The sequence below is a fragment of the Phocoena sinus genome, chromosome 3 (assembly GCF_008692025.1).
Source record: "Phocoena sinus isolate mPhoSin1 chromosome 3, mPhoSin1.pri, whole genome shotgun sequence".
NCBI lineage: Eukaryota > Metazoa > Chordata > Mammalia > Artiodactyla > Phocoenidae > Phocoena > Phocoena sinus.
This window is the reverse complement of record NC_045765.1, coordinates 157,576,432-157,591,042: the sequence shown is the minus strand read 5'-3', so window position 1 is coordinate 157,591,042 and position 14,611 is coordinate 157,576,432. Positions and strand designations below refer to the sequence as shown.

Below are 14,611 nucleotides of genomic sequence, written 5' to 3'. Positions count from 1 at the left end.
TAATTTGAGAAATTTAAAAAATACATTTTTTATTTTGCATTTAAACAATTTATCTCATATCATTGATTTTTATCTATTATCTTATTTTCACCTTGCTGGTTTTAAACTTGGTATCTTATTTTAAAATTGGATAAATGTTTACATTTTCAGTGCAACAATATTTTCTTGAAATTTTAGCAGAAGATTTTATAGACTTTTGAATTTCATTTTTGTTTTAATTGTATTATTTTTTAATTTCTTTTTTGCTGCTAATACCATTTCATGTATTAGTTTTGTTTTTTATTCCCTTTATTATTATGTTTTGATCAACTTTATTTTTTATTACAGTATTCTGTTCATTTTTAGTTTTACTTTTTAGCTTTGAATTTACATTAATAGTTTGTCATAATTTTTTTTTTATTATTTTTTTAAATCACCCAGCCAATTTTTTTTCTATTAATCATATATGTCCGGAGTCATGAATTTGGCTTAGCATACAATAATGAATAAAAATAAGGTCAGTCTAGTGTTTTGTCCCAGGGAATACATGGTCTATTATAAGATTTATAGACATTTATAGCACTGTACATTTAGTGTTATAAGACATAGTAGGTATTATGAAAATAATAAGGATACAAACATAGATACAGAAGTGTGTGAGCAGGTAGGTAATATTTGCAAGAGGAAGTACCTTTTTAGGTAAGAACTGAAGGTTTTGAAAGTGTTAAACATGATGCACATAGGCTCTGTGACATAAAATGAGCTTAGATTTAGGATTAGCCACATCAAAAGTCTCCATGTTGATGCTAGTGCCGGTGATACAGATATCAGCCTTTATTTTGAGCATTGTGAATTACCTATAGATTAAGACCTATGAAAAGAAACAATAGATATTTTTTCATCCCTATTTCTGCCACTGATTTTTCAGTAGGCTGCTTCAATCTTGCAGCCTTCTTTCTTGGCAGGATCAAAGTATGATCATTCCCTATGGAGGAACTCAGATATTTTCCTTTACCCTAAGAGCCAAGGAGAATTTGTAGAGTATCCTTAATGGGATCTTATAAAGAGAAGATCAGTCCTACTGATGATTATTTCCCTTATTTTTTCTGAATTGTCTTAGAAAATTGGCCTTCCCAAAGACTGGAGATTACATAGAAGGAAAAACAAACATTTAATTTCCAAACCAGATACTAAGAACCTAGAATACTTCTCAGGGCCATGGATGAGACTGGGTCATTACAATATTTTACAAGTGTTTATAAGACAAAATAAAATTTTAAATAATGTTAAAACTAAAATTCTTAAATATGAACCATATATATGATACATATACATTTATATATGGTATAGATATTATGTATTTTAGATTTATATACTTTAAAGAAGGGATAATTGATCTGAAGTTTATAACCCACCAAGTGGGATTCATTTCCTTCTCAGGGAATTAAAACTAGAAATGAATTACCAAAGTAACTAACATCCATCTTGTTTGGCAGATTGTATTACTTTCAGTTGGACCCACAGATTTATTGTACTTCTTTCCTTGACTCCTCTCTCCTTAACATTAGTAAATAAGAATGTTTTGGGCTAATTCAAGAAGTCTCATCCAAATTTAAATCATCTGTTCTAGAAATGGTACACACTTTCTGCCTATCAAGAATTAGGTGCACAACAACTACTGAGCCCATGTGCTGCAACTACTGAAGCCCACACGCCTAGAGCCAGTGCTCGGCAACAAGAGAAGCCACCGCAATGAGAAGCCCACACACTGCAACGAAGAGTAGCCTCCTCTTGCCACAACTAGAAAAAGCCTGTGTGCAGCAACAAAGACCTAACGCAGCCAAAAATAAATATAAAATAAATAAATTAAAAAAAAAAAATTAGGTGCACAGGTGTGGTCCCCTTGGCGCAGAGGAACATGGACTGTCAGAATCCAGGCATTTTGCTCATGGAAAGCAACACCCTTGGCAGGTTTACTACTTCTTTGAGGTCAGTGTAATTTTTTAGACTCAATCTGCTGCATCTCATAGACTTTATAATGACTAAGGTTCATTGAGAGTCAGAAAGACTCTCAATGAAATTTGTAGGGATATTTTTGGCCACCTCTACCCCATCAGATATTATTATCAAGCTGTGCATCCAATATGACAGGCATCTCTTTTTCCATTTTTAGCAGGTCCCCTGGCAAGTTAGATGTCATTTATCTTAACACTCACCTACCTACTGCAAGTGTACAGGCTGTTTATGTGAACTCATGGTTTCATGTTTATGATTACCTCATGTATATTTAACTACCCCAAGAGAAGGATAATCATTTTGGAGGACTTGTTTTTCAGGCAGATGGATGGATAGGACCCATTTTGAGTCACTAAGGAAAGAGAAGCATTATTTGAGGTTGGGACAGGAATTTAGAAGCAGATGAATTAATATAGATGGAAATATTTTTAACAACCTCATTTATGAAGAAAACATGGCAGTGCTAAATTGCAAGTATAGAAAAACTGGGAAGAAATTACACTATTTATTCTTGGAGATTGCAGGATTTTGTATACAATATAAAGTATGTTAATTCTTTGTTTTGTATTAAAACTACAATAGTACATAGAGATTGGATTAGGATTATAATTGTTATTTTTCCTCTTACTGTAAATCCTGGTAAAACTTTCCAAATACTTACCATTCATACATTGTAAAGAGATATTCCAGTAATTTCATAGTAATATTTTGCTCCTGGGAAACTAGTTAGAACTCTGTCTGTGGTTTTCACCTTCCATAGTTACCAGCAGATTGTTTTATTACCTAAAATAGTCTATCAAAAACAATATACCAAGAACAGTGAGACTTATTCATCTAAAACCTGGTTTTGATGAAAAGGTGGAGGAAAAAAATTAAAAGAAAACATACTCAGGTTATCAGAGTACCAAGAAGGCAAAAACATGAAATGTCTGGCTGCGAGTTTACATAACACAAAATATACCCCTCTCCTGTCTTAAAACAAAACAAAACAAAAATGGATACAGAATAACTCCATAAACATGAGGCACAGTAGGAACTTGATAAGGGTGATTATAGAGCCAGAGATTGTTTATGAGCATAATAAATAGTTTTTTCCATCTATACTATATTAAAATTTCAACTGCCCATGCTTGTAGGTTTTTTGGGCTGGATTCTTACAATAATCATTTGGATTGAACAGATGATTAAAACAATCAAGCTGAAAAAAAGAACTGTGGAAAGAGTTATTCCCTTTTGAGCTACTTGAAGACTCTTGGAAAGAATAGGCTCCAGTCTTTGATAATGTTCACCATTATTTACTCCATAAATCTGGTCTCACCAAGATATTTGGTGTGTGGGGGGGGTGAGTGTTTACAATTTGAACATAGTTTATCCCATTTAACAAAATTTCAGAACTATGCCAAGTTTCCTTTTCTTTTTTTTGAAAACTGCAAATTCGGATTAACGATTCAGTGTTTAAGACAAGAAGTAGATGAGCCTAAGGCAAAGGTGTTCTCCTGGAGTTTACTAACATAATATTAATGTTTAGAGAGAAATATTGGAGGAACACCATCAGATTCTTTATTCATTTTTATAGAATTTGTTTTGGGTTTAGTTCCCTGGACAAGTCTCACTTGTGGTCCAAGTTCTGAGAGTCAGAAAACAAAGCTACCAACTCATTGATGCTCATAGTTAACAAACACTATGATTATTGTTGTCAAATTTAGTAAATTAAAATTATTTTTAATAACATATGTGTCAGTTATCACATAGGATATACTTATACTAGGAAACTGTCATTTATCTGAAATGAGAAATTAACTAGTTAACTTCAATTTTATTTTTTTAATGTGTTTATTCTGGTGTAATTTTAACTTCCCCAGGCAGTGGGGCTCCTCTTACTTTTCTTTAGTTACTGTTAATGTCCTAATGCAGTTCACTGTCACTGAATTGACTCCAATTTTCATCTTACGTTTTAGTTTCTTAATTTTATCCTATTACTCCTAGTAATTACTTTCACATATCATTGCTCTTTCTAACTTATAAAATCATAATTTTCCCTCTTTAATATGAACACATTTCATATTCCTGTAGATAAGTTATCATCTTTCTAGCCAGATTTACATATTTGGAACATGTTAATTGATTCTCATTAATCACTTCTACTATTCATTAAATCACACTAATATATTCCTCCTCTGGAACTATATAACCATCATAAATAGATGGATACTGAAAACAGCATTTAGTCAAGTTTCTCTGTGACTCAATTCTTCTTGGAGTTTAAGAAAGTCCTAAAATTCTGTTTTCCTAAATAATAAGAGAAGAGACTCCATAGGACCTCTCCTTGGTCCAGTTTCTATATTGCGTCATCATCCAGGTTTTCCATTGCAGGAATGGGAGGATAATAATAGGACAGATACCAACATTTTAATACATGAAAAAATGTCACTTCAATTATGCAAAAAATGGCCAAATCCTGGAATAGTGACTGATATTATTATTAATTATTGTTTCCTGAAAAATGGCATATCTTAAGTGATAGTAGTTTGCCAAAAACATAAGAAAAATTACATGAAGTTGAATGTTTCGTCAGCTAGGCTTTCTGATTATACCATGATTCGTGGTCTTTGTCAACGTCCTCTCCTGGATGGTGGACATTCTGCGAAGACTGGAACACATGTATAAGCTATATTATAAATTTCTCTATGCAGAAGAGTGTCATGATCATTTAATGTGAATAATTCCAAGGTTATTGATACAAATAAATCTTACATATTTGCTCACTATCATTTGAAGACTGGAGAAATGAATGAAAATATTTTAAATATTTTAAAATATTTTAAATAACATACATAATATATATGAAGTATATTTATATATTCTATATTATATTCTTTATATATATTTACATACTAACACATATACATATGTGTAGATATTTCAATAGCCCCACACATATGCAAATTTACCAATAACACATGGGTGTGGATAGCTTAACTAAACAGGCTGTTTCAACTAGTACACTAAATTATATTGTAGGAATATGTGTTAAAACTGTTAATTGATGTTCAAAATAGTTTCAGTGGATCTATCACTCCATGGTCATGCCTATAGATGAAGAGTCAGAACAAAAGTTTGCCCAAAGCAGTCCTCTGTCAAAAGGTATTATAAATATAGTGATAGATTTCACTGAATTGAAAGTTGGACTTTCCTTTTCAGCTTCTGGCTAAGCAGGAGAACCACTTTCCAGATATTAGAATCTTATAAGAATAAAAATAGTAGCTTGGCTAATTTTTTAAGTAATAAAATCTCTAATGAATGTTTAGTTTTTGTAAATAGTTCATTAGCATTAGAAACCTATTTCTTCTTATATACAAAGTGTGCACATGTGTTTGCCTGTGTGTGCATTTATAATAAGTTGGGATGCCTTATTTTTTTACTGCACATTGTGGTTCATAGTCCCCAAACTTTACAACCCAATAGCAAAGAAAGTCCTGATTCTTATTCTGTCACTCAACGCAAGTCAAAGAAATGATAAAAAAAAATTCAATAAATGTAATCCACTAAAAAATTTAAAATGTGGCTATTTGGAATGGACCTAGTATGGTTATAGCTGGAAACATTTCATATATTTTCTCTTAGGATTAATTTAAACTTTAAAAATACTTATATAACGTTTTATGTTTACTCTCACCATCCATCTCTGATCCTTTGTTAAATAAAGTGGTATAAAGATCTTTTACACACTGCAGTATAAAAATTTTAAAAATACAAGGTACCCAGTTGCAAAAATGTTTAACAACTACTGTGGACAGACATACACTTGTAGCACACACAGATACACATTAATGGAAATTATCAGTACATTCATAATGAATAATTAGAATAAGTTCTTTCTATTCTATTAGATCTAGCAGATTTAAGAGGGATATGGAATTGCTGTGTTTTCTACAGTGAAAAGTTAGTGAAATGCCTACCTTGATACATAAAACAGAGAAGATAATTCAAAGAAAGTATTTGTGACTGAAACATCCCTGGAAATGTTGCACTGCAAAGACAAAATTAAACTTGAACTTTGATAAAAATATTTTACAGAAGACAGAGGGGGAAGTAGATCACCAAGAGCCATGAGTGGCAGCATGTGCATGTGATACCAAAGGGGAGGGACATGGGGAGGGATAAATTAGGAGGATGGAATTAACATATACACACTACTATATATAACAGATAACCAACAAGGACCTACTTTATAGCACAGGGAATTATACTCAATATTTTGTAATAACCTATAAGGGAAAAAAATCTGGAAAAGGAGATAGATAGATAGATATAGGAATCACTGTGCTGTACACCTGAAATTAACACAACATTGTAAATCAACTATACTTCAATAAGAAAATATTGACATCATTCAAAAAAATATACACAGGATGTGTCATTCTTTGTGTGATTATAGGTGATTTGGATAACATAAAATAAAGGAGGGCAGTAAAATAACCACATGGAGAGGTCTAGAAAGTGTAATTAAAATTTGGTGCAAATAGAAAAAGAAAAGAAGACAAGAAATGTAGGTATTGAGGTATTATTGTACTTTTTTATGGTAACTTTTGTTTTTATTTTTTTATTTTTAAAAATTAATTTTTATTGGAGTATAGTTGCTTTACAATATTGTGTTAGTTTCTACTATACAGCATGAATCAGCTATACATACACATATATCCCCTCTTTTTTGGATTTCCAAAAGATATTGAGGTAGTATTGTACTTATTAGCCAGACACAGCCTAGAATACTATTTTACCTTATTTTATCTCTTTGTAATTATCACTTCGTAAAAACGTTAAAATAAGAAAACTAAAGATTAAAAGACTTGAGATAATTCATAGATCTCTTAAATGGCAAGACCAAAATTTATATTTCATCTGACAGTAAAGATTGTATTTTCCACCACCCTTCATTGACTAAAAAAACATGTTTAAGAATTTTGGCTTAAAATATTAGGCATTGTATTTGCAGTTAAATACACTTGAAGAAGAAAAGTGATAAACTACAGACAGTATTTGCTGAGAGTCAGGAAAGCAAAAGGATTGGAGCCTTGAATTAAAAAGAAAAAGGAACAACTGCTTATTATAAAGAAAGCAAATTAGCTAGCATATGGACCACAAGAAGAGAATCTGAGAGAGACTGCTATGAAGCCTATCCCTAGCTACAGGGTTTATGTCAGAGGAAAGAGCACATCAAGTTGCATTCATCCATATCTTTTTTTCCCCTTTCCACCCAGTCAGGCTCCATTAAACAATAAATGAAAGTTATCAAAGTGTATTTACAACGTACCACACCATGGACTGGTGAATTCAACTTGGCAATTTTCTGATGAAGGCATGATATGGACAGGAATGTGCAGATGCTCCTGCAAGCTGACTTATAGAGCGGTGCTGATTTTGATCTTTGGGAAGATTAGCTGTTCTGCCTTGCTGGCTAAAGTGAGCTGCCTCAGAGATTAAATAAGGAACAGGTTTGAAAGGACTTCTTTTTCTGTTCCCTGCCATCTGAATGAGTGCCTCTTAAAGGTTAAAATCCACAGAGTTATACAATTTAGTTTCCAAACTGTAATTATTTATAACATAAAATATACAGCAATGGAATAACTCTAAAATTGATAATCCTAATCTGAAGGATTAAGAAAATAGATCAATGCAAACATTAATACATTTTAGAGGAAGTGTAGACTACATTAGAAAATAAATTCAGGAAAAAAATAGAAAGATAATTTGGACTCATTATCAAGGTTATTTTCAGTACATAGTCATTACCATTTACGTAATTGAAACACTTACCTTGAAAATACCTATTGCGTATGTGTATATGTGTATGCAATATAAAATAGAGAATGTTAACTACATATATGTGCACACATATGCACATATACAATTTTGCCTTCATTTTTCACAAACAGCATCAAATTAATTGAGGCCATGCAGGGTGGTAAGATCCCCATTGTCCTTAACCCCACAATCTATAGTTGTATTTTGGATTATGTGTGTATTCACATCATCCACCACTACCCTCACATTTGTAAACATGATATAAATTCCTACTTTATAAGGACAATAGTTCTCAATAGGCAAGGATCCCCCTGCTACCCACACCCCACACATATTCCAGCTAAATCGTTGCAAACTTATCTGCAAACATTTATTTCTCCCTCCTGTTTGATTTTGTCAAATAAGGAGGAATATATCATAGGTTCTTTCTTTCCACCTGTGATCGAGATCCTAAACAGGGCCGTTTCTACCTCAGAGCATCTTTTGAATTCAATTACCCTCTCTTTAGTATCCCCAGTTTCTTGTCTCTATTGACCTTTTATCCATCTGCTATAAACACACTTTCAGTCTCCCAACTTACAATTAAAATCTCCATTTTATGATGTTCTCATTTATTTGCCTTTTAAAGTTTCTCCCTGGCTTTACTACAAAGCTTCTTAAAGGGGATAGTGCTGTTTTTTTCTTTTTTATCCTTTTAATTTTTTCTCCCATTTCCTTGCCTCCAATTTTCTCTCCACCACACTAAATTTGTTCTTCTCTTTATTTTAGCAAATAATAAATATATATATTTCATTCAAGTATGTAAAATTGGTAAATTTTCAGACTCTGAAAAGACAGATTCCTGAGTTCAATTTTCTGTCAATCAGTTTCTACATGGATACAATTCTTTTTCTCTGTGATTCAGTTTGTTTTATTAGTGAGAATAATAATATTCCCTATATCATAATATTCCAGTTAGATTGAAAGGAATGATAATAGGTGTACCAGCTCAATAAATATTTGGGAAAAGTCTTAAAACTCATCCTGACACAGAGGAAACACTTAACAAATGTTATTTGCTGTTACTATCTTATTGTGATGATAATGATGATGCGGATGAGGATGGGAGAGCTGAAAACTGCTGTGAGAACCCTGCCCCCTTTTGCCAATCGAATGAATCTTTATAATCCTAAATTGTGTTTCAGTTCTAGAATCCTTCATATTTTTAATGACTATCTTCCTCCTGTTCAGCATCCCTTGGGAATTTTCAATGATAAAATTAACCTCTGTTTTTTGATATTTTCTTCAAAGACTCTATTTCTTTCCTGCCTTCTGCTTGTTTCTTAAATACTGGTGTTCCCTAGGGTTCAAGACTCATCTTTCAGAAAGAGTTATTCATCTGCTTACCTGGATTTACCTGAGTGAAGAAGACATCCAAGGAATGAAAAGCAGACAATCCTCACTTCATTTTTTAATCCATAGTATATCCATTAATTACTCTAATGCTTATTGAATGCCTACGCAATGTCAGAAAACATGCTAGACATTGGGAATGCAGTGATGAGTTAAAAAATAGTCTTGTCCTTGTGTAGTTTCTAGTAACAATTAATTAGAAATACTGACATCAAATGAGACCTTATCACTTCCTGCTTAGATAGCTTCAATGGCTCTCCATTGGGTAAAATTTAACAAGGCCCTGTGTGCTCACCTATGCACTAACTCCCTCACTCTCTGCTCCAGGATCAATGAAGGTTTTTAGGTCCTTACTGTACCATGTTCTACTCCATTCAGGTTCTTGTTGTGTTTTCTTTCCTCTTCCTGTAATGCTTTTTACCTAACTACCTCCTAAGTTTCTTTCAGTTCTCTGTTCAATCACTGCTGACTATCAGACAGCACCAAACACCCTAGATTTTGTTTTCCCAACAGCACTGTATAACTCTCCTTCATAGAACAATTTTATTACCTATCTAAGAATGCATATGATATTTGATTGGTATCTCTCCACTTCCATAGATTGGAAGCTCTATGCAAGAAGACAGTAACTTTGGTTCTGCTAAGGCTCTCAGGACTCTTGTAGAGCACAGTTATGGGCACATAAGAGACACTCAAAGCTCACATATTTGTTAAAAGAAGACATGTAAGTTGACTATTTTTATTAACACATTTTTGATCCAAGTTTGACAATTTCAGAAAGTTGAAAATGAGATATTTTAGGTGAAGAATCAATATTTTATATAGACCAGTGATGACTACTTCTTAAGTATTTACACACTTGAAGCTCTACTTTGCAGGCCCCTTTTGTAACATACACAAGGCATATTAATCCTCAATTTTAAATCAATATAAAATTGTGATTATTAGAAGAATAAATGAGATTTTACACAGTGTGAAAAGTGTATACAAAACACACAAATAGATGATTAGATAGATAGCTAGATGATAGATGAAAGATAGCTAGATTCAAACAGATAAATAGATGATTGATAGAGTGAAAGATAGATTGATTGGTTCACCTCGATATTACAGTAGCACATGAGAATAAAATTTCTCAGCCTGTGCTCTGAACATATTACACAGTAGAATCATCTGGAGTACTTGTTAAAAAGGCCAATTCTTTACCCCCACTCCATCCTTTCTGAATCAAAATATGGAGGGAAGGGCCTAGGGACCTAAATGTTAGTATATTTGCAATAATTGTCTCTTAAAAGCAAAAAGCAATAGATTTAGTCCAATGACAAATTCTTAGGAATAAAAAAGAATGGGGAAGAAGGTTAATGGCTTCACTAAAAGATCCATGACTGTCAAGCAAACTCGTCTCCTAAATATTGTTAGCCAACATGATGAAGTTTTTTACATTAGTTAGAAGGTCTCTTAATGCTACTTTGATTAGTACAGCATAGAGTAATGACATTAATAGAACAGGCATTCATGATAAATATGTTATCTGAAAACAAAGATGGGGTGACACATTCATAGTGCATTCTATAACCAATCATCCCACCCTACTAAAATACATTTCTTAAGAGAGGATTTAAACAGTTAGACATAATCATGATTAAAATGTAATTACATATTAAAGAGGAAATATTTGATCATTTTAATGACATGACAATATACATTATTCATACCTCTGCCAAATTTCCATTCGTGGAAAAATGAATGATTGCCTAAATCACTAACAGTATATATATATATATATATATATATATATATATATATATATATATATAATTTTTACCTTCTTTAAGGAAAGGATCCCTTCTCTGGTCTCTTTGTCAGTGGAGATAGAGAATATCCCAACACCGTCACCATTAATGATGGAGTATGTCATGTCCGCATTTGAACCAGTGTCTGCATCATTTGCCTTGATTTTCCCAACAGCTGAACCAACTTGGGCTGACTCAGGAACATACAGCTGATAGTGCTCTGAAAAATATTTCATATTAAACCTATTTAATGATAATAATGTTCATAAAATAATACTCTTATTAGAAAGAGACATTAAAATATTTAGACCATACATCTATTTATGCTTATATCTCTTTCACAAATGTTCACATTTCCCTATAGACACTTATGAATTAGACATTAAGCATAATGGACATGTTGTTATCAATTATTTTATTGTCAAGTTAGAATCATATCTATTACAGCAAGTTATTTATATAGCAAATCTCAAATAACTATATAAATAACAGAAATCTTTAATTAAAATGTCATTTTATAAAGATTTTCAACCACGATTAAATTAATGGTGATTTAACATTATACATAAATACAATTAGACTACATGGATAAGTGAATATAAAACGTCTATAAAAATAATTTCTCTGAGGTAATAATTGTTTAGTTGTGTTATGATAATAAGTTTTTTTAGGTTAGTGCATCCGGTAAGTGTATGGAATATTCTAATTTGCTTCTAAAGGTACAATTGTATGTTTTAAAGTGCTGTATGTTGCTACTGAACATCGACGTGCGTGTGTGTGTGTGTGTGTTTGTGTTTATTCATTATTCAACAGAGATATTTCCCAGTCCTCTTCTATAAATATATTTACACTACTTGACTTCAAATATTATTTTTTTAGTTCAACAGCCCTCACCAACATAACATTTCATAGGTAGAGCACCTTCTTCTGTGAAACACATGATCCGCTGAGCTGAATCACGTGCTTTTATCAGGATCTGTCATATTGCTAAAGGCTCTATCCCTCCTGACAAAGCTAATTGACCTGGGAAGAGCATGAAACCCACGTTTTTACAGGACTCCACCTTGCCCTTCACAGTTGAAGGGTAAAAGGATATGCAGCTGATTCACAATGATTCACAAAAAGAGTATGCTCCCCGAAATATTCAAACTGGAACTAGGAAAGAACGTCAGTCCCTTTTTGATGGCAAGGCTGTGAAACACTAAAAGGGGCTTCTGACAATGGCCATATTTCCAAAATTCATGTTGAAATAACTAATCTAAGGGCCATAATAATTTTTAGAATCCTTAAAAATATTATGATGTTCCTAGGCAGTTACATACAAAATAGAACACTATTCTGATGAAAAAATATATAGAAATGTTGCAAAATAAATTAGAACATGTCACCTAAAACTTTTTGAGGTAGTCTAGGAAGTCAAGTTCCTGGTTTCTAAAGTCTATAAATTCCAGCTAAACTATATAATTTCCCATAATTCAGTAAGCCTCACAAAGGACTTTCAACTAGCTAAAACTAGGACGATGACACTTGTAGAAAAACAAAAAAAAAGTCAGCACACAGAGATAAATAAGTAAATCAGAGAACTATTATGATAGTAGTATTACAAAGCACATTGTTTTCACAAAGAAAGTTGCAAAAACCTGTACCAGTGGGCCATAAAAATTCATGGCCCAGAAAACATTTTGGTAGAGTCTTACAAGAGGAAGAGTATCCCTGGAAGAAGAAGATCAAGTGCAAAGGAAGAATTGATACTTGTTGATACACCAAGTATTACAAGTATAGTAACTTTTCCCCTTGCCCCATTAGACAAAATGGGGTATATTAAGATTAGTACTTTAACATTTTATACACTTTCCATATAGTTGAGAATTTATGAATTGTAAACTGTGAAAAAACCTTTAGTATGCAGTCTCTGAGGTGGCCCCTGATGTTTCCTACTTTTTGATATTCATACCCTTAAGTAATTCCTTTTCCTCAAATGTTGGGTAGGTATAGTGACTCACTTCTAATAAATTGAACATAGCAAAACTAATGAGGTGTCACTTTCAAGATTAGGTTATGAAAGGACCATGGCTTCTATCATGGGTACTCTTTCTCACTTTCCCTTAGATTGTTCCCCTGGGGGAATCCAGCTACCAGGTTGTATTGAAGCTCTACCTAGTGGACCATATGACAAGTGACTGAAAACTGACAACAATCGTGTTAGTGAGCTGGAAGCAAAAACCATCGCTGCCTCCCCCTAGGCAAGCCTTTGAATAAGACCATAACTTCTGCTGCTGCCTACACTGAGATCTCATGAACCTGAACCTGAAGCCTCCAGCTAAGTCAAACCTAGATTCCTGATCTCCAGAAATAGTGAGATAATAAATATTGGTTGTTTTAAGCTGCTAAATTGGATTGATTTGCAATACAGCAATAGATAATTCATATACAACTGCACTGTAGTTGTCAGTGATTTGCAAAATACAAAAGACCATTTTAGTTCTTGTCATCCTGTTCACTTTGCATAATGTTTGGGGAAATTAAAACCAAAGCCATAACAAAACAAAAATCCAAACAAATAAACAAAAATCATGATAAACATTTATTCTTGGAATAATGTATTTAAATGTATTTTTATCTCCACATCTTATTTTATAAAGAAATAAATTATTGTTGTTATGGCCAGTGTTCAAGATGAATCACTTGTCATATTCAAATTCTCATCTCATCCTCCTAGAGGATACCATACCATCCAGTAATCACGCTCCTTGTTTTTTACTCAAAGGAGCTGAAAATTTCTTTTGACATAAAAACCTACACAAGACTACTATAGCAGCTTTATTTATCACGGCCAAAACTTGGAAGCCACCAAGATGTTCATCAGTTGGTGAATAGATAAATAAACTGTGGCACATCTACACAAGGAAACATTATTGTTAAAAAGAAAAAGAAATGAGCTACCAAGGCATGTAAAGACATGGAGAAACAGTAAGTGCACATTACTAAATGAAAGAGGCCAATCTGAAAAGGCTACATACTCTATGATTCCAATTATATGACATTCTGGAAAAAAAAAAAAAAACTATGGAGCCAATAAAAATACAAGTGGTTTCCAGGGGTGGGGTGGGGAGAGATGAATAGGCAGAACAAAGAGGATGTTCAAGACAGTGAAAATATTCTGTGTGATACTATAATGGTGGTCATTCTACATTATACATTTGTCCAAACCCATAAAATATATAATACCAAGATTAAACCCTAAGTTAAACTATGGACTTTAGGTGATTATTATGTGTCAATATAAGTTCATCCTTGGTTAAAAGAAAAGTACAATTTTGGTGATTGACGTTGACAATGGGGGATGCTATTTAAGTGCAGGGGCAGAAGATACATGGGGAATCTCTGCATCTCCTTCCCAATTTTGTTGTAAATCTAAAACTCCGCTAAAAAAAAAAAAAGCCTTATCAAAGAGGATTATATTTTAGAAATAATAATTAGACATGAATTTAAGATGCTATTATACAACTCAGAAGGATAATTCTAAGTATAGTGGATATCCTAAAAAGTGTATAATGAAGACTATAAAATGCCCAAACTGATTCAAACTATTAAAATGTATAATACCAAAGTATTCAAAATGAAAT

At 32.6% G+C, this 14,611-nt stretch overlaps 1 protein-coding gene across 1 annotated transcript in view; it reads right to left on the bottom strand.

Moving 5' to 3' along the window:
- Positions 1-14,611, bottom strand: part of CDH18 (cadherin 18) — a 498,063-nt gene that overhangs the window by 104,668 nt on the left and 378,784 nt on the right. Inside the window, exon 6 of the mRNA XM_032629158.1 lies at positions 11,018-11,205. Coding sequence (XP_032485049.1) covers positions 11,018-11,205 — 188 coding nt within the window. The remainder of the gene's footprint in view (positions 1-11,017; positions 11,206-14,611) is intronic.